The 21,627-nt window shown below is 46.6% G+C and overlaps 1 protein-coding gene across 1 annotated transcript in view; it reads left to right on the top strand.

Moving 5' to 3' along the window:
- Positions 1–21,627, top strand: part of stab2 (stabilin 2) — a 154,382-nt gene that overhangs the window by 18,093 nt on the left and 114,662 nt on the right. Inside the window, exons 5-12 of the mRNA XM_080191506.1 lie at positions 174–243; positions 2,123–2,218; positions 5,481–5,606; positions 6,907–7,103; positions 9,832–9,965; positions 13,205–13,338; positions 15,987–16,069; positions 17,248–17,397. Of these exons, the coding sequence (XP_080047632.1) occupies positions 174–243; positions 2,123–2,218; positions 5,481–5,606; positions 6,907–7,103; positions 9,832–9,965; positions 13,205–13,338; positions 15,987–16,069; positions 17,248–17,397 (990 nt within the window). The remainder of the gene's footprint in view (positions 1–173; positions 244–2,122; positions 2,219–5,480; positions 5,607–6,906; positions 7,104–9,831; positions 9,966–13,204; positions 13,339–15,986; positions 16,070–17,247; positions 17,398–21,627) is intronic.

The following is a 21,627-nucleotide window of genomic DNA, read 5'->3' as shown; positions in this document are numbered from 1 at the left end:
GACTTTACACATTCCACTACTTGTGAACCATCAGGGTGAAATGTCAGGAAAGATCCATATTGGAAATGCACGGTCGAAGCATTTTATAATTGATCAACTCGCTGGCTTTGGTTCATCTTAGCAGTCATGGACTGCCTTGTGACTATGTAATATTTTGAAATTAATTCTTGCAGGATGGATTTGCAGGGGTAGCCTGTGAGAAATGTGACACGGAGAACACCTATGGTCCTGACTGTGCTTCTGGTGAGTTGGCATTTTCTATCTTCTCTCTATCTGCTTTTGGGATGTGGGCATCGCTGGCTGGTCCACCATGTATCGCCCATCCCTAGTTGCCCCTTGAGAAGGTGGTGGCGAGCTGCCTTCTTGAACCCGCCGCCGTCCTTGAGGTGTAGATACACCCGCCACGCTGTTAGGGAGGGAGTTCCAGGGCTTTTACGACTGTGACGGAACCAGGAACTCTCCCAGTAAAGACATCTTGTCCCGATTTCCTTTTGGTGCAGTGTGATGAATGACTTGGAGGGGGGAACTTGCGAGTGAACATGTTCTCATGCATCTGCTGCCTTTGTCCTTCTCCGGTTTGGAAGGTGCAATCAAAGGAGAGGTGGTGGGAGCAGATACAACAGCATCATTTAAGGGTGTCTAGATGAATACATGAATAGGATGGGAATGGAAGGATATGGACTCTGTAAGTGATTACGGTTTAGAATCATAGAAAAACTATCGCACAAACAGGCCCTTCAGCCCACAAGTTGTGCCGATCATATCTCTACCTATTAGGCTTATCTATAACCCTCAATCCTATTAAGAACCATGTACTCATCCAGAAATCTCTTAAAAGACCCTATCGAATTTGACTCTACCACCACCGACGGCAGCCGATTCCACTCACCCACTACCCTCTGAGTGAAAAACTTACCCCGAGATCTCCTCTGTACCTGCTCCCCAGCACCTTAAACCTGTGTCCTCTGGTAGCGACCGTTTCAATCCTGGGAAAAAAGCCTCAGAGAGTCCACCTCATCAATACCTCTCATCGTCTTATACACTCATACACCATAGTTTAGGCAGGCGTCACAATTGGTGTAGGCTTGGAAGGCCAAACGGCCTGTTCCTGTGCTGTACCCTTCTTTGTCCTTTGAGACTTAGTGACTTGCTGCAGTGCATCATGTAGACGGTACACACTCTGCCCGAGCTATCTTAGTATTTAAGGTGATGCTTGAAGTTACATCCAAGCGGGGCTGCTTTGTTCTAGATGGTGCCGATCTTCTTGAGCGTTGTTGGAGCTGCGCCCATCCAGGCAAGTGGGGAGTATTCCATCACACTCCTGACTTGCCCCTTGTGGATGGCTGACAGGCTCTGGGGAATCAGGAAGGGAATTATTCACCACAGGATGGCCAGCCTCTGATCTCACTGCATCACATCACAAATTAAACACAAAAAGTAATAGATATTAATAATATTCAAAGACAGAAAATGTTGAAATATTCAGTAGGTGGAAGACTTTTAGTCAGAATTGGGACAAGTTAAATATTTGTTAAGATTTCATCTCCTTCCGTCGGGAAAAAGATACGAAAGTCTGAGGTCATGCACCAACCGACTCAAGAACAGCTTCTTCCCTGCTGCCATCAGACTTTGAACGTATATACCGTATATTAAGTTGATCTTTCTCTAGCTATTACTGTAGTACCACATTCTGGACCACACCTTTCCTTCTCCCCTATATACCCTATGAACAGTATGCTTTGTAGAGTGAACATAACATAAGAACATAAGAAATAGGAGCAGGAGTAGGCCATCCTTTGCAGGATACCCCAACGCACAGGCAGCACGGTGGTACAGTAGCTAGCACTGCTGCCTCACAGCACCAGGGACCTGGGTTCGATTCCCGGTTTGGATCACTGTCTGTGCGGAGTCTGCACGTTCTCCTCGTGTCTGCGTGGGTTTCCTCCCACAGACCGAAAGATGTGCTGGTTAGGTAGATTGGCCGTGCTAAATTCTCCCTCTGTGTACCTGAACAGACGCCGAAGTGTGGCGACTAGAGTTACTTCGCAGTAACTTCATTGCAGTGTTAATGTTAGCCTACTTGTGACGGTAATAAATAAACTTTTAAACTCTTTCTTTGCAGAGTGTGAATGTGTTCATGGAGACTGCAACAGTGGGGTTGCAGGAGATGGAAAATGCACGTGTTATTCAGGTTACAGCGGGGCTCAGTGTGACCAGCGTGAGTACTGTATAAGGATCTGTTAGTGGAAGAATACTGCACCCCATAAATAAACCCAGCAGGCAATATGTATGGGGCTTTTTTTTTTATTGATTTGTGGGACACGGGCATCACTGGTTGGGCCAGTATTTATTGCCCGTCCCTAGTTGCCCCTTGAGAAGGTGGTGGTGAGCTGCCTTCTTGAATGGCTGCAGTCCACGTGCTGTGGGCTGACCCACAATGCCGTTAGTGAGAGAATTCCAGGATTTTGACCCAGCGATTGCGAAGGAACGGCGATGTATTTCCAACTCAGGACAGTAAGTGGCTTGGAGGGGAACTTGCAGGTGGTGGTGTTCCCATGTATCTGCTGCCCTTGTCCTTCTAGATGGAAGTGGTCGTGGGTTTGGAAGATGCTGTCTAAGGATCCTTAGTGTTGCCTTCAGCTTTGAAGCATGTCCTTAGCCAAAAAAAAATCTCAAAATACTGTTTACTGAGCTGGCCAGTGTTTAGACAACGTGAGAACTTCTGTGTCTGGAAGGACTGATTCGAGCCTGCATCTTGTCAAAAATCCCAGGTTCCCTCCAAATTTACCATTTGTGTATTGATGCAAATTAGTTTCCAATGCAATTTGTAGAGTCTTGTATTCTTGGGGTCACCCACAAGTTCTCTGAAGGTAGGGGACCGCTCCAGTGGTCATTGTTGCACTTGCTGAACTGTACAGAATTATCCCCCTGATCGGTGTGAATCCCGATTTCCAGAGTGCAGAAGCTGCCGTGACCACGAGAAGGCGTTGGCAGTCACATTGGCAGTTACTGATAGCTGGAAAACACATCTCCATTTGCATGTGTTAAAGACAAAAATATTAGAGAAGCTGGCACAGTGGCACAGTGGTTAGCGCTGCTGTCTCACAGTGCCAGGGACCTGGGTTCAATTCTGGCCTCGGGTCACAGTCTGTGCAGAGTTTGCACATTCTCCCCGTGTCAGCGTGGGTTTCCTCCGGATGCTCCGGCTTCCTCCCACAGTCCAAAGATTGGGTGGATTGACCATGGTAAATTGCTCCGTAGTATCGGGGGATTAGCAGAGTAAATACTTGGGGTGATGGGGATAGAACCTGGATGGGTTTGCTCTTGCACTGTAGGATTCTATCAAATCTGAAATAAAAATAGAAAATGCTGGAAAAACTTTTGAGTCTGTATGACTCTTCTTCAGTTCTCTGAACCCTGTTTCTCTCTCGCCACAGATGCTGCCAGACCCGCTGAGCTTTTCCAGCATTTTCTGTTTCTCTATCTGTATGTGTCAGCCCTGGCCTCAGTCTCGAGTCAGAGGGTTCTGGGCTCACATCCCACTCCAGATATTTGAGTGTATATGAACCAGGCTGACACTTCAGTGCTGTACTGAGGGAGATCTACACTGTTGGATGTGCCATCTTTTGGATTAGACATTAAACTGAAGGCCCAGGGCTGAGCTTTGGCTGGATGCAAAAGATGCCAGAGCTCTTTACGAAAAGGGTTGGTCCTTTAGTTAGACCGTATTTGAATATTATGTGCCGTTCTGGACCACCACACTATCAGAACAAGCTGCCAGAGGTAGTAGTAGAGGCAGGTTCAACTTTGTCTTTTAAAAAGCTTTTAGACAGTTACATGGGTAAGATGGGTGTAGAGGAATATGGGACAAGTGGGGGCAATTGGGACTAGCTTAGGGGGTTAAAAAAGGGGTGGCATGGACAAGTTGGGCCGAAGGGCCTGTTTCCATACTGTAAATCTTTATGATTCTATGAGAAGGATGTGGATGCTTTGGCGAGGGTACAGAAAAAGTTTACTAGGATGTTGCCTGGTTTCCAGGGAATTAACTATCAGGAGAGATTGGACAAAGTTGATGTGTTTTTTTCTTGAATGTTGGAGGCTGAGGGGTGATCTGATGGTAGTTTACAAACTTATGAGAGGCTTGGATAGAATGGATAGTGTGTATCTTTCTCAGTACAATGAATTTGCAAGGCAGAGAGTGATACGGACTGTGTAGAGGCAACAGGTCTTTAGTTTGCAAATGGGTTATGTGTCAGCACAGGCTTGGCGGGCCGAAGGGCCTGTCCCTGTGTACTCTAGCCAAGGAGAGCGGTTGTGTAAAAATTGGTTGTCACAATTTGCACATCGCAACTGTGACAATGCTAAACAAAAGTACTGGTGGCACAGTGGCACTGTGGTTAGCACTGTTGCCTCACAGTACTAGGGACCCAGGTTCGATTCTCGAGCTTGGGTCACTGTCTGCACGGAGTTTGCACATTCTCCCCATGTCTGCGTGGGTTTCCTCCAGGTGCTCCGGTTTCCTCCCCCAGTCCAAAGATGTGCGGAGCAGGTTGATTGGCCATGGCAAAATTGCCCCTTAGTATCAGAGGAACTAACTAGGGCATGGGGTTATGGGGGATAGGGTCTGGGTGGGATTGTGGTCAGTGCAGATTTGATGGGCCAAATGGCCTCCTCCTCCGTTGTAGGATTCTAATCTTACACAATAGAGAGCGTTGAGATATTGAGAGGATGTGTAAGGTGCTATATAAATGCAATTTCGTCCTTTTGTTGTCACTCATCATCCAGTACAACAACAACACTTTGCATTTATATAGCATTTTGAACTTAGCAATGTTATCAAACAGGATATGCCACCAAGTCACATGAGCAGGGCAGTTGGCCGAATGTTTGCTTAAAGAAATGGATTTTGAGGAGAGTCTTAAAAAGGAGAAAAAGAAAGAGAGAGAAGGGAGAGAGGGGTAGAGGGCCAGAATGGTTCAGGGAGGGAATTTGAGAGTTCAGGGATCTAGGCGGCTAAAGGCGCAGCCTCCAGTGGCCAAGCCATTACAACTGGATCAGTTGAAGGCTCAATTCCGAGGGGACACAAGTTAGAAGTGAGGAGCAGGAGGTTTAGGGGGTATTTGAGGAAAAGCTTTGTTACCCAGAGAGTGGTGAGGGTCTGGAATGCGCTGTCTGGGAGGGTGCTGGAGGTGGGATGCCTCACATCCTTTAAAAAGTACCTGGATGAGCACTTGGCACGTCATAACATTCAGGGCTATGGGTCAAGCGCTGGCAGATGGGATTAGGTGGGCAGGTCAGAGCATTTCATGCGTCAGTACCGACTCGATGGGCCGAAGGGTCTCCCCTGTGCTGTAGCATTCTGCAATCCTGTAACTGGGGCTGGGCAAGAGGCTTGAACAGGTACAGGAGACCAGATAAATCTCCGCAGTATTCCTGTTGTATTTATGGAGTTTTTCAAGTCTCTTTCTTGATCTCCCAAGCCATTCCCGCTTGCCGGGCACTGCAATGCCCTGAAAATACGAGGTGTTCCGAAGAAGCAGAGACGGGAAAGCTGGTGTGTAAATGTTTACCCGGTTACCATAACAATGGGAGCGCCAAGTGTGAACGTGAGTGATTAATCTGACTACACATGGGAATGTTAACAAGAAACATTAATTGTCATTGGATTTATTTATTTGTAATTGTATCAGAATATGAAGTATTGAATGAAACTCATTAGGTTCAATTCCAGCCTCGGGTCACTGTCTGCACGGAGTTTGCACATCCTCCCCGTGTCTGCGTGGGTTTCCTCCAGGTGCTCCAGTTTCCTCCCACACTCCTTGGAAAGATGCGCAGGTTAGGTTGATTGGCCTTGCTAAATTGATCCTTAATGTCAGGGGAATTAATAGGGTAAATAAGTGGGGTTATGGGAATAGGGTCTGGGTGGGATTGTTCTCTGTGCAGGCTTGATGGGCTGAATGGCTTCCTCCTGCACTGTAGGGATTTTATGATTCTATGATTGTCATGGGTAGGTACTAGCTTGTTCTCCAGCTATCTCCAACCCATGGCACAGTTGGTAACATGTTCCCCTCTGAGTTATAAATGGGATGGGATGGGATTTTCTGGCCACTCTCACCCCAAGGCTGGAAAATTTCACCCGAGGCCAATGGACCTTTGCACGGTGCGTGTCCCACCCACTGCGATTCCCGGACAAGAAGAGAAAATTCCACCCCCGGGGTTAAGTGCAAAAATCAAATCTGACACTCCAGTGCAATGAGAGTGCTGCACTGTCAGAGATGCTGGGCAGGACCTTCCGACCTCGCTCGAGCCAGAAAATCCTGCCCGAGATCACTGGACATTTCTGTTATCCGCCCCTCGCCTGCTCCGATTCCTGTGGTGGTTAAATCGAGGACCTATCTCACCTTGCAGGTGGATGTAAGAGACCCCTATTTCAAAGACCTTTTTCCCCTGGAATCCTGCTCAATGTACACCTCTCAATTCAGAAACAGGTTATCTGGTCATTATCACTTGCTGTTTGTGGGAGCTTGCTGTGCGCAAGTTGGCTGCCGCATTTCCTCTGTTGCAGCAATGAGTGCTTCAAAAGAAATCCATCGTCTGTAAAGTATTTTGCATTGGTGCACTAATAAATGCCAGCCTTTCCTTCTATTCTGTAAGCCAAGTGGCTATACTTAACTCATTGGGTGAGATTTGTCCCCTTCTCCCTGATGTGTTTCGTGGTGATGGGAGACCACGGTCCAGTGGCTATCGGTGGAACCTTATGGTCGTGCTGCTGTCAACAAGTTGCACTCACCCAGGGAGTGAACCGTGAGATCCCGCCGGTGCGAACAGCAGTGAGATTTTTGGCGATTGCGTACAGCATACATGTGTTCAGTATAACATAAGCACAATGTATTGTTCTCCTTCCAGCGATTAATCCTTGCCTTCACAATGCCTGTGGCCCCAACGCAGTGTGCACCTACTTCTCACCCACCAGTTTCACCTGTAATTGCCAAGAGGGTTACCACGGTGACGGCCAGGTCTGCCTCGCCATCGATCCCTGCCAGAACAATTTTGGGAACTGCCCCACTAACTCGACGGTTTGCTTGTACGATGGGCCCGGAAAGGTTAGTGCGTATCCGGTTACTGCGAGCTCCTTAATCCACTTTGGTATTTGCTCGATGTCCTGTCCAAGCTCAAAGGGAAAGCTTACCAGTGGGCGCCAGTGGCAGGTACCCTCACCCTCCGCCTGTACGCTCAGAATAGCGGTTTACGGGCATGAGATTTTCAGTCAATGACACCTTCTCAAAAAGGCATTGGATCCCCGATGTATTATTGCCGGTGTTCCTTGTGGTGCGAACAGCTGTTTATAAGAAATAGGAGCAGGAGTAGGCCATCTAGCCCTTTGAGCCTGCCCCGCCATTCAATAAGATCATGGCTGATCTGTTGTGGCTCAGTTCCACCTTCCCGCCCTCTCCCCATAACCCTTAATCCCCTCTCTTATCAAAAACCCATCAACCCGCGTCTTACTGGCAGCTGTTATACAACAGCGAAAACCTGGGATTATACAGCAACTTTAAAGTAATTAAACTTTCCAAGGCTTTCCCAGGAGCAGTCTCCAACAAATTTTGACCCTGGTAGGATGATATTCGGAAGCTTGGCCTCGGATGAAGGTTTTTGGGGCCTGTTTTAAATGAGAAGGTCGGGGCAGAGAGGAGAAGGCATCACAAGAGGGAACCTGGAGCTCAGCGGTTGTTAGAGATGGCTGCCAACCGGGAGATATTTGGGGCTGGAGGAGGTTAGTAATTGGAAAGGGTAAGGCTGTGGACAGGTTTGGAAAGAGCGAAGTGACTTTGAAAACTGAGGCATTGCTCAGGCAATGTAAATTGGCACACACAAGGGCGATGGGTGAATGGGACGAGGGACATGGGCAGCAGAATTGGAGGAGGTCAATGTTATGGAGATGGTAGGTTGGGCAAGAGAACATTAGGATAGTCAAGACTGAAGTTAACAGAGGCTGTTGTTCATCTGTTAATTTGCAATTAGAAGGTGCCCTACATTGTTGTAGGATCTTGCATTTTTGCCTCTCCTATTCCGCCTGTCTCCTTCTTCCCTCTTAAGTTGAGAAAGATACCATGTTGGTTAGCCCCAGTATCTCAATCAGCTGAATCACTGTTCCTTCAAATGGGAGTCTTAACAGTGACTGTCAGAGAGATGTTGCCAGGACTCAAGGAACTGAGTTATAGGGAGAGATTGGACAAGCTAGGACCTTTCCCTTTGGTGCATAGGCAACTGAGGGTGGTCTTATAGAGGAGATCATGAGAGAGAAGGTGAGGATGAATGCGCTCAGTCTTTTTCCCAGGGTTGGGGAACCGAGGACTAGAGGGCACAGGTTTAAGTGAAGAGGGGAAAGAATTAATGGGAACCTGAAGAGCAACGTTACACAGAGGGGGTGATATGTAAGTGGAATGAGCTGCCGGAGAAAATGGTTGAGGCAGAGACATTGACAACATTTAAAAGGTATTTGGACAGATACATGGAGAGGAAAGGTTTAGAGCGATATGGGCCAAATACAGGCAAATGGGGTTAGGTTAGATGGGCATTTGGTCAGCATGTACTAGTTTGGGCCGAAGGGCCTGTTCTGTGCCACAGATTCCATGACTCTATGACTAATTCTTTCGCAGGATGTTGACATCACTGCAAAGCCAGGATTGTTTCCTGCCCCTGACTGCCCTTGAACTTTCTCAGCCATTTCAGTGGGAAATTAAGACATTGCAGTGGGTTTGGAGTCACGTATACGACAGACTGGGCAAAGATTTATATCCCCAGAGGGAATAAGTGAACCAGATGGATCTTAACAGCATCAATGGTCACCATTACCAAGTCTACATTTCAATTCTAGATTTATTAATTGAACTAATCCTGCTTGATGTTCTGTGGTGGGATTTTGATTTGATTTGATTTATTCTTGTCACACATATCGGGATACAATGAAAAGTATTGTTTCTCGTGTGCTATACAGACAAAGCATACCGTTCATAGAGTACATAGAGGAGAAGGCAAGGAGAGGGTGCAGAATGTAATGTTGCAGTCACAGCTAGGGTGTAGAGAAAAATCAGTTTAGTATAACAGATTAAATATGAACATTATTAGAGAGCTTAAAAGAGTTAGAGTAGAGTTTTAAAAGCAATAAACGAGAGTAAAAGATAGGATTAGAGGGTATGTTGGGGACAGCTCGCAAGACGTTGCCTCGCTCCGGTAATCACGCGAGACATTTAGATCTTAATTTAAATTTGAACACATTTTCCCAGAGCATCAGTCTGGGTCTCTGGATTACTAGTCCAGTGACATTATCACTACACCACCATCTCCCCTAATGTGTAAGTTAATGTAAGGCATTGGGGTGGCACAGTGGCACAATGGTTAGCACTGCTGCCTCACAGTGCAAGGAACCCAGGTTCCATTCCTGACTTGGGTCACTGTCTGTGTGGAGTTTGCACATTCTCCCCGTGTCTGCGTGGGTTTCCTCTGGGCGCTCCAGTTTCCTCCCACAGTGTGAAAGACATGCTGATTAGATGCATTGGCCGTGCTAAATTTTCCCTCAGTGTACCTGAACAGGCACCGGAGTGTGGTGACTAGTGGATTTTCACAGTAACTTTAATGCAGAGTTAATGTGGACCTATTTGTGACATTAAAAGATCGACTTTACATCAAAGATAGCAGTATATAAGACATAAAGGATATTTTATCCTAATTAAAACACCATTTTTGTGTTAAGGAAAGATTTGGACATTGCAATGTGAGACATGGTGGATAAGATTGTATCAATAATCCTCCTTTTCTTCTCCCTTCCAGTCTCACTGTCTGTGTCAGGAAGGCTATGAGAATCTGTCGGCGGGAGTAGGGTGTGAGCTAACCAATGTCTGCAAGACAAGCAACACCTGTGATAAAAATGCCAATTGTGTCACAGTGGCCCCTGGACAGATTGAGTAAGAAGTTTACGTAATGGCTGTTTGGGTGCTAGTGATGTCTGTCATTGACTGGGGGAGGGTAATGGATAATCAGAGGGTGTTTTTTAACAGCTTAGCATTGATGTCTGAAGCATCTTTTAAATCTGAGGCACCTTTTATCAGTCCCATCTGGAAGGTCTGATGGTGCAGTTCTCCACGGTTCTGGAAGTTATACTGGGATCGTGACCTCCATCATCCAAATGTTTTGGCCACTGCATCAGAGGACGTTTGTAGAGCCAGTGGGATGCCACCTCAATTGCCCAGGGCTGGTGACTACCCATGGTGTTGTGGGTACATCCCTGGTACTTTCTGTTACCCAGGTGGTATAAAAGTGGAGTTGAGGTATGAGATCAGATATAATCACATTGAGTGGCAGAACAAGATCAATAAGGCCGATTTTGACCCTACAATTTATTGTTCTTACGTGACTCAAAAATCCCTCTGCCTGCCCACTATTGGATGGATACCACTCCTCCTTCACCCCCGTGTCCCCAATCTGTCAGCCATCTCCTCTTTGGACCTCTGTATAAGGGATGCCAATCCAGGTTTAAAAGGAATGCCCTAATGCCCTAAAGGAAGGGTGTTCTTTCTGAATTGAGGCTGTGACAAGTGGTGTTCCTCAGGGATCAATGCTGGGACCTTTGCTGTTTGTAATATATAGAAATGATTTGGAGGAAAATGTAACTGGTTTGATTAATGAGTTTGTGGACGACACAAAGGTTGGTGGATTTGCGGATAATGATGAGGACCATCAGAGGATACAGCAGGATATAGATCAGATGGAGACTTGGGTGGAGAGATGGCAGATGGAGTTTAATCCGGACAAATGTGAGATAATGCATTTTGGAAGGTCTAATACAAATAGGAAATATACAGTAAAAGGCAGAACCCTTAGGAGTACTGATAGGCAAAGGGATCTGAGTGTACAGGTACACGGGTCACTGAAAGTGGCAATGCAGATGGAGAAGGTAGTCAAGAAGGCATATGGCACCCTTGCCTTCATCGGCCAGGGCATTGAGTTTAAAAATTGGCAAGTTATGTTGCAGCTTTATAGCACCTTAGCTAGGCCACATTTGGAATATAGTGTTCAATTCTGGTCGCCACACTTCCAGAAGGATGTGGAGGCTTTGGTGCGGGTACAGAAAATATTTACCAGGATGTTGCCTGGTATGGAGGGCATTAAGTATGAAGAGAGGTTGGAGAAACTTGCTTTGTTCTCAAAGCAACCTGATAGAAGTCTACACGATTATGAGAGGCATGGGACAGAGTGGATAGTCAGAAGCTTCTTCTCAGGGTAGAAGAGTCAATTACTAGGGGGTACAGGTTTAAGGTGCGAGGGGCGAGGTTTAAAGGAGATGTACGAGGCAGATTTTTTATGAAGAGGGTGGTGGGTGCCTGGAACTCGTTGCCGGGGGAGGTAGTGGAAGCGGATACGGTAGTGACTTTTAAGGGGCGTTTTGACAAGTACAGGAATAGGATGTGAATAGAGGGTTATGGTCCCCGAAGGGTAGGGGGTTTTAGTTCAGTAAGATAGCATGGTCGGTGCAAGCTTGGAGGGCAGAAGGGCCTGTTCCTGTGCTGTAATTTTCTTTGTTCTTTGTTCTAAAGGTATGGACCTCTCCTGTTGTTCCACATCCCCATTGGTGCCCATTTGCAACCACCTAAAAGCTGGAATGTCATCTTCTCCCTGACATCCAGTCCTCCAATAGGTTCCATCCAGGGCAACAGGAACCCTTGTCATGAGGAATCCCAGCCAGAGAGAGGGTGGCATTAGTTTTCATTGAATCGTACAGCGCCATAGGAGGCCGCTCTGCCCATTGTACCTGAGATAGCTCTCTGAAAGAGCTATTCAATTTGTCCCAGCCACCCTGCTCTTTCTCCTACAGCTCTGCGTTTTTAACTATGCATCCAATTCCCTCTTGATCCACTGTGGCATAGATCACAGAACAGTACAGCACAGGAACAGGCCCTGAGGCCCACGAGGTCGTGCCAGACCAATTTAAACTAATCTTCCGCCTGCCCTTGGCTCATATCCCTCTATTCCTTGCATATTCCTGTGATTATCTAAAAGCCCCTTTAATACCCCTATCGTATCTGCCTGCACCACCACCCCAGACAGCAGCATGTTCCAGACACTTACCACTCTTTGTGTAAAAAAACTTTCTCCTCACACCTCCTTTGAACTTTCCCCCCTCATCTTCTCGATCAATAAGGGGATCAAGGGTTACGGGGAGAATGGGAATGAAAATCACATCAGCCATGATTGAATGGCAGAGCAGACTCAATGGGCTGAATGGCCTAATTCTGCTCCTATATCTTATGGAGTCACATGTAGGCCAGACCAGGTAAGGATGGCAGATTTCCTTCCCTCAAGGACATTAGTGAACCAGATGGGTTTTTACAACAATCATGGTGACCATTACTAAGGCTAGCTTTATATTCCAGATTTTACTGACTTGCACTAACTGCTGAGGTGGGATTTAAACCCATGTCCCCAGAGCCTGGGCCTCTAGATTAGTAACCCAGTAAAATCACAGCTACACCAGCGTCAGTCAGGTCTCTCAGGGAACGAAGGAATATGGGAAGGTAGAGTTGAAGCCACATATTATTCACGATCATATTGATTAGTGGAGCTGGCTTGATATGCTCTCTGGGTCTACTGCTGATCCTATTTCTTATATTCTTGTGTCCTGCTCCTTTTCAGTGTGCTGGGAGCCTAATGGTACCTCCTGTCCCTGAGGAAATTTAGGACCAGTATGATTCAGATCTTTTAACAAATGCCCAAACTGTCACAACGAAAGGCAATTGGTTTTAATACACGTAAATAAATCTATTTTACATGGGTGGCATGGTGGCACAGTGGTTAGCACTGCTGCCTCACAGCGCCAGGGACCTGGGTTCGAATCCAGCCTCGGGTCACTGCCTGTGCAGAGTTTGCACATTCTCCCCGTGTCTGCGTGGGTTTCTTCTGAGTGCTCCGGTTTTCTCCCACACGCCAAAGATGTGCAGGTTAGGTTGATTGGCCATGCTAAATTGCCCCGGAGTCAGGGGGATTAGCAGGGTAAGTGTGTGGGACTACAGGAAGAGAGCCTGGGTGAGATGTGTGGTCAGTACAGACTCAATGGCCCAAATGGCCTCCTTCTATACTACAGGGATTCTATGGTTCTATGAAATGCCAAACAAGGAATTTAATACCATATTTTTAATACCTGAACTAGATGCACCTGCAATGAAGGATACGCAGGCGATGGTTCCATCTGCTATGGAAGTATCTTGGAGAGAATCAAGGACCTGAACACTCAGTCCGGAGGCCAATGGCAGGGACGGTTGACATCCGCCATGTTGTTTTTCGGTAACTTTCTTTTCCCTCAGTTTCCAGAGAGACTGTAGCTTTCCGAGATCCTGAGTAGACAGTGGAACCTTAGGACACAGAGGGAGGCCATGTGGCCCATCATATCTGTCTGTGCTAGCTGCTTTTAAAAAGCTTTCCAACTCCACCCAAACTATCTAATAATTGTTTAGTAAGGCAGAACTTGAGTTTTGCTGAAAAAAAGAGGCATGTCGAAGTTTTTCATCTTGCACTCACCAGGACACTTTGCGAGAATACCAGTACACAGAGAAAACAAGAGTTAATACTGTATGAGAAGAGAATGCTGATCGGTTGGCAAGCGAAGTGCCCTGATGAGTACAAGATGGAAAACTTCAACATGTCTCATTTTTCAGTAACATCTAATAACTGATTTGATGCTAACCCAGAGGGTCCCGATTTTAACTATGGCTGGGTTCTGCGCGGTTGGGGAATGAGGTCAATTATACACCCGGGGCTGGTGAAGAGACAAAGGGCAGAATTTTACTGGCACATCCACCCAAGGTTCATACAATCCTGCCCAAGGCCAATGCAGATTGCCGTTCTCTGAGCCTCGTCCGTCCCCAGAATTGGGGTGGGTGTGCCAGTAAAATTCCAGTCAAAGTCTCCAGTAGGAATCGGATGGATTGATGGCCTCAGAGGCTGCCTCCTGATTGGGAAAGGATGGCGGGGTGGGGGGTTTTGGGCTGGATTTAATTTTCTTGACTCTAATCTTGCCCACCGGTTGGAGGACCAGCGGGAGACCCGTGTCACTTCGGTGAGGGAGGCCCAACTGACCTGAGTGCCCGTCAGGCACCTAAGTGGCCAGCTCCAGGTCTTCCCTGGGAGTTAGGACCCAGGCAGCCAATCAAAATCCTTCAGCTCTCTAACCGAGGAGCATAAATCCTGATTTATAAAATTACATTGTGATCGCCAGTGCTTATGATGACATATGTGGGAGCTGGACTGCTTGTTGTCTGGTCTGAGAGTGGTGAGAATGAGGCCTCCGTCCTGTTCTCTCATATGGCCTCAGTTAAAGTAAAGTTTATTTATTGGTCACAAGTAGGCTTACATTAACACTGCAATGAAGTTACTGTGAAAATCCCCTAGTCGCCACACTCTGGTGCCTATTCGGGTACACTGAGGGAGAATTTAGCATGTCCAATGCACCCTAACCATGCAGATTCCACACAGACAGTGACCCGAGCCGGGAATCGAACCCGGGTCCCTGGCGCTGTGAGGCAGCAGTGCTAACCACAGTGCCACCGCGCTGCCAGTGATCTGCATTTAGATGGAACCGGCAAACCCCTGGGGGACTCTCACAGCTTTAGGATGGATGTTTGGTTTTGCCAATGAGCTCCCTCAACGCTTGATGGCGATTAGTGAAAATGGGCGTTCCTCAAAGCTCAAGCATGATGAAGGACGGCTTCCAGGGGGAGCATTCCTGCAGTAATTTACACAGTGGAAAATCAGGGAGCTATAAGATCATCATAGAAGCCTACAGTGCGGAAAGAGGCCATTTGGCCCATCGAGTCTGCACCGAACACAATCCCACCCAGGCTCTACCCCAATATCCCTACATACTATACCCACTAATCCCTCTAACCTACGCATCCCTGGACACTAAGGGGCAATTTCTTAGCACGGCCAATCAACCTAACCCGCACATCTTTGGACTGTGGGGGGGAAACCGGAGCACCCGGAGGAAACCCACGCAGACACGAGGAGAATGTGCAAACTCCACACAGACAGTGACCCGAGCCAGGAATTGAACTCAGGAAAACAGATACAATAGCAACGTTTAAGATGCACCTTGACAGATGCGGTGAATAGAGGGATACGGATTGCGTAGAGACAAAAGATAAGTTGATCGAAACACGTGTGAACGTAGAAGACAAAGTCGGCTTAGAACTGCGGCCCCCAAAACCCTCCACCAGCCATAGTGATGTGGGACATTTTCCTTTCTTGATACCTTGATATCTGTTGTAGATTCATTAATAGAGATTGGTCACCAGGATTAGTCAACAACTCCTCTATTGCTGGATCATGGGAGGTAGCAGAGGGTAAATCAAGTAGTACAAACAAAGATCAAAGCGCAGGAACAGGCCCTTCGACCCGGCCAGCCTGATGCCTTTCTAAACTGGAGGCCTGTTGCCCCTACATGGTCCGTATCCCCCTATTCCCGGCCTATTCTGCTTCTACCACCTCCTCTGGCAGCGCATTCCGGGCACGTACCTCCCTCTGTGTAAAAAACCTGCCTCTCACACCTCCTTTAAACTCCCCCCCCCACCTTTTCTCTTAAACTTATGTCCCCGAGTAATTGACATTTCTATCCTAGAAAAAAGATTCCAGTCAGGATTTTATGATTTCGCTCATCCCGAAACCACAAAATCCCCCCGAGGTCAAGGGACCTCCCCATTGTCCGCCCCTCGCCCGCTCCGATTCCTGTGGCAGGCGGGTTGGTAAAATTCCGGCCTCCGACTATCCATCTTTCCCCATTTAGCAGTTCCTACTCTCCCTGATTGGGGAAATCAGTCGGATAATTTAAATGGTTCCAGTTCTTATATGTTTAAGTACATTTTTCAGTGCAGTAGATAGGAATTTCCACATGACTATATATATCTTTAATTGTACACCTCTTTCTTTTCTCCCAGGTACCAGTTACTCCAAGCCACTGACCAATTTGGGTCCTTTTACAGTATTTGTACCCACCGATAAGGCTTTTAGAGAAGTTAATGTAAGTTCCCAGTGGTTGGCCAGCTGGTAAACAATCTTCTTTATGGCTTTTCCGGGCTGGAGAGGGGAGTGGTTTGTGCAAAGCAAGATGAGAGAGTTACTGCTAGCCTTTCCTTTGGTGTGTGAGGATAAGTGTTATTACCTAGCCACTGAGGTTTCCATATCCACACCTGGCGACATTTTATCATCGCAAAAGACATTTGGTGTGAGATTCTTGGGGAGAAACAGCAATATATTCAGTCAGAAGCAGAAATGCATGTGCAATTTGAGCAGGGCTGCCTTTTAATTTCATTAGACTCCCTCTGCTGGTACATGTTTGTGAAAATAAAGTCCCCATAGTCCCAGATGGTGATTTAACCTGAGGCTCACCACACCTCAGGCAAGGGGCAAGTTTGAGAAGGCAGGACCTTCATGAATAACTTCAGCTGGCACAGGAATTGTGCCCTCGTTGTTGGCGTCACGCTGCATTACTAAGCAGCCCTCCAGCCAACTGAGCTAAACTCCTTTGACAGCCCCTCTCAAGACTGGGGGAGGCAATGCCCTAGTGGTATTATCGCTAGACTGTTAACCCAGAAACTTAGCTGATGTTCTGGGGACCTGGGTTCGAATCCTGCCGTGATAGATGGTGAAATTTAAATTCAATAAAAAATATACGGAATTAAGATCCTACTGATGACCATGAAACCATTGTCGGAAAAACCCATCTGGTTCACTGATGTCCTTTAGGGAAGGAAATCTGCTGTCTTTACCTCCAGAGCCACAGCAATGTGGTTGACTCTTAATTGCCCTCTGAACAAGGGTAAGTAGGGATGGGCAATAAATGCTGGCCAGCCAGTGATGCCCATGTCCCATGAATGAACGAAAAGATATATCAATAGAACTATCAAAGAAAGTATCTGGTCATTATCAGTTTGCTCTTTGTGGAATCTCAATGCGCACAAATGCTAGAAACAGGGCTGTTTTTAGCATTGTACCAAAGGTGCTTTATCAGCTGTCAAATGCTTTGGGATGTCCAGATGTTATGAAAGGTGTTATATGAATGCGGTTTCTTTGCCTTTTTAATCTTGTAATAAATAGAGTTTGATCACACTACCTGAGGCTGCTGTACTGAGGTGGGTGAGATATCTCATGAAAATATATCGACTTTTCTCATGGCAAATATCTCACATTTTAACCCAGCTAACGAAGCTTCTGGTGGACAAGGAGAGAGCGCAGTATCTCGCAAAACTGCACATCATTGCAGGCCAGCTGAGTGTCGCAGATTTGAACACCACCAACACATTTTATACCTTGACTGGGAGGTCAAGGCTGACCATTCTTAGGCAGAAGGTGAGTTTGTGGTGTAAAGGAAACACATGGTTTAATAATGTACGAGGACAAGATAGACGGGTGGCACAGTGGATAGCACTACTGCCTCACACCGCCAGAGACCTGGGTTCAATTCCGCCCTCGGATGACTGTGTGACTTGGCACGTTCTCCCCGTGTGTGCGTGGGTTTCCTCGGGGTGCTCCGATTTCCTCCTACAGTCCAGCAATGTGCAGGTCAGGTGGATTGGCCATGCTAAATTGTCCCAGAATGTCAGGGGAGCTAGCAACCCTTTCATCCCTAGAATCAATCTGGTGAACCTCCTCTGAACAGCTTCCAAAGCCACCGTATCCCTCCTCAAATATGGTTCGAAAGATGTACAGTTTAGGTGGATTGGCCATGCTAAGATACATGGAGAATACCACCACCTGCAAGTTCCTCTCAAAATATATGGAAATATATCGGCCGTTCCTTCACAGTCACTGGGTCAAAATCCTGGAATTCCCTCCCTAACGCCATTGTGGGTCAACTCATAGAACATGGACTGCAGCGATTCAAGATGGCAGCTCACCCCCACCTTCTCAAGGGCAACTAGAGATGGGCAATAAATGCTGGCGAGCCAACGACGCCCATGCCCCACAAATTAATTTTTAAAAAATTGCCCCTGAGTGTCAGGGTGATCACAGTAAGAAGTCTGACAACACCAGGTTTACGTCCAACCGATTTATTTGATAGTAAACTCACAAGCTTTCGAGGTTCCCCTCTTCGTCAGGTGAATGGAGAGTTCTGGCCTCAGACAGAGCGTATAACAGCACAGACAGTTTACAGATTACTGATTAATTAGTAAACTGAGTAATCTCTAAACTGTCTGTGCTTTATATGCTCTGTCTGAGGCCAGAACTCTCCATTCACCTGATGAAGGGACAAACCCCGAAAGCTTGTGAGTTTACTATTAAATATATCGGTTGGACTTAAACCTGGTGTTGTCAGACTTCTTACTGTGTTTACCCCAGTCCAACTCCAGCATCTCCACATCATGTCAGGGTGATTAGCAGAGTTAAAACATGGAGATAGGACTTGGGCGGGATTGTACTTGGTGCAGGCCCGATGGGCAGAATGGCCTCCTCCTGCGTTGTAGGGATTCTGTGATTCTATAAACTTCTAATCTTTCAACCCTTCCCAGTTGACTGAATGGAAAGGAGCAGGTTTGTCTGACCAACACGGCCTTTATCTGTTCTTAACTAGATCTTAACTCAATCTTCTATATTCAAGGGAATAACTTTTATTTTGGCATTCGTACCAAAGAACTCGTGCTGTGTGGGGAGGTTTAATTGGGAGCAGAAATTCCATCCTCAGGGTTTGGCTTATCTTCAGAGGGATGTGAACTGATTTTGCTGGAAGGAGGTAACTTCACAAGCACCTTAACAAAGACAAGCTCAATACTTAACAACAAAATACATAGGTACTAATAGATTCAGGGATAGACATCAAAGATATAGAAAGGCAGTGGTTCAACAGCTGAATGGTCAATTTGTGGTCTCCTCGGAACACCGTGATCACCCGAAAGAGGCACTGGGAAATTCCTCCGTTATTCTTTTGGCCCCCGCCACGAGATTCCATTATTGTGGAGGTTGTGGCGTATGTTTGGGATGGAGTTTGTAAGAATATTCAATCGCGGGTGTCCAGGCATCATAGAAACATAGAAACTAGAAGCAGTAGCAGGCCATTCGGCCCGTCGATCCTGCTCCGCCATTCATTTTGATCATGGCTGATCATCGAATTCAATATCCTGATCTCCCCTTCCTCCCCCCATATCCCTCAATCCCTTTAGCCCCAAGAGCTGCATCTAATTCCTTCTTGAAATCACAATGTTTTGGCCTCAACTGCTTTCTGTGGTGGTGAATTCCACACATTCACCTCCCTCTGGGTGAAGAAATTTAGAATAGAATAGAATAGAATCCCTACAGTTCGTACAATTTCTCCCCATCTCCATTCTAAAAGGTTTACCCCTTATCCTCAAACTGTGGCTCGTTGTTCTGGACTCCCCCCACCATCCGGAACATTCTTTCTGAATGTACCCTGTCTAACCCCATTAGAATTTTATAAATTTCTATGAGATCCCCTCTCATTCTTCTAAACTCTGGCGAATATAATCCTAACCGACTTAATCTCTCCTCATATGACATATGGCATCTCAGGAATCAGCCTGGTAAACCTTCACTGCGCTCCCTCTATAGCAAGGACATCTTTCCTAAGACAAGCACACCAAAATTGCACACAATACTCCAGGTGTGGCCTCACCAGTGCCCTATACAATTGCAGCAAAACATTCCTATCCCTGTACTCAAATCCCTTCGCTACGAAGGCCAACATACCATTTGCCTTCTTTACTGCACCTGAGTGCTTACTTTCAGTGACTGATGCATGAGGACGCCAAGGTCTCGCTGAGTATCCACCTCTCTCAATGGTGTCGGGGGCAGGTTTGATAAACAGGCCAGTCTTTGCCTGACTCTCCTTCTGTGAAAATGTTACTGGTTTGATTAGTAAATTTGTGGATGACACAAGAGTTGGTGGATTTGCAGTTAGCGATGAGGACCATCAGAGGATACAGCAGGATATAGATCAGTTGGAGACTTAGGTGGAGAGATGGCAGACGGAGTTTAATCCAGACAAATGTGCATTTTGGAAGGTCTAATACAGATAGGAAAGTAAATGGCAGAAACTTTAAGAGTATCGATAGGCAGAGGGATCTGGGTGTACAGGTACACAGATCATTGAAAGTGGCAATACAGGTGGAGAAGGTAGTCAAGAAGGCATACAGCATGCTTGCCTTCATTGGCCGGGGCACTGAGTTTAAAAATTGGCAAGTCATGTTGCAGCTTTATAGAACCTTAGGCCACACTTGGAATATAGTGTTCAATTCTGGTCTCCACAATTCCAGAAGGATGCAGAGGGTTTGGAGAAGGTACAGAAAAGATTTACCAGGATGTTGCCTGGTATGGAGGGCATTAGCTATGAGGAAAGGTTGGAGAGACTTTGTTCTCATTGGAACGACGGAGGTTGAGGGGAGACCTGATAGAAGTCTACAAGATTATGAGAGGCATGGACAGAGTGGATAGTCAGAAGCTTTCTCCCAGGGTGGAAGAGTCAATTACTAGGGGGCACAGGTTTAAGGTGCGAGGGGCAAGTTTTAAAGGAGATGTACAAGGCAAGTTCTTTACACAGAGGGTAGTGGGTGTCTGGAACTCACTGCCAGGGGAGGTAGTGGAAGCAGATACGATAGTGACTTTTAAGAGGCGTCTTGACAAGTACATGAATGGGATGGGAATGGAGGGATATGGTCCCCGAAGGGTAGGGGGTTTTAATTCAATTGGGCAGCATGGTTGGTGCAGGCTTGGAGGGCTGAAGGCAGTGCTGTAATTTTCTTTGTTATTTGTATATTGATATATCAGACAGGTGGAAAACTTCTGTTCTTATCCTGTAACAATTCCCAAATAAACATTATCAGCTCATGGGAGAGAAATAAATACAGCTTCATGTGTTTGTTCCATTGTCACTGCATGTCTTGAGACATGAGGACAACCACCAGCCCCCCCTCCTCACAACATTCCTTTGTAATTTTCTTTTCCCTGGTACTGCTCAAAAGCAGGAAGTGATTTTCTTTGCCCTGTATCCTTCCTATGGACAATGAACGATCGGCACTGCACTGGGTAGACAGGGGGGACAATAAGCAGCTTAGAAACTTCCTATTTGTGTTGTTAAAGTTAGCGTGCGATAGATGGTCCACTTACTCAGAGAGAAACAACCGAGGGCCAACATTGGGATGTTATCTTAATCACTTGTCTCATCCTTAAAGATTCAGGATGGGGACAAATGATGCAGCATGCCTGATTGGTTGAGAATGTGCAGGAAAGTACATTAAACTGGGCTACATTCACATGAGTTTATTTATTTGTCACAAGTAGGCTTACATTAACACTGCAGTGAAGAACTGTGAAAATCCTCTAGTCGCCACACTCCGGCGCCTGTTCGGGTACACTGAGGGAGAATTTATCATGGCCAATGCACCTACCCAGCATGTCTTTTGGACTGTGGGAGGAAACCCACACAGACACGGGGAGAATGTGCAAACTCCATACAGACAATGACCCAAGACGGGAATCGAACCCGGGTCCCTGGCGCTGTGAGGTAGCAGTATTAACCACTGTGCCACAGTGACTACAACTGTAAGAGTGTAAGCAGTTGGATTCACG

The sequence above is a fragment of the Carcharhinus amblyrhynchos genome, chromosome 6 (assembly GCF_965287045.1).
Source record: "Carcharhinus amblyrhynchos chromosome 6, sCarAmb.v2.hapA, whole genome shotgun sequence".
NCBI classification, from domain to species: Eukaryota; Metazoa; Chordata; class Chondrichthyes; order Carcharhiniformes; family Carcharhinidae; genus Carcharhinus; species Carcharhinus amblyrhynchos.
This window is presented reverse-complemented; position numbering and strand designations above follow the sequence as displayed.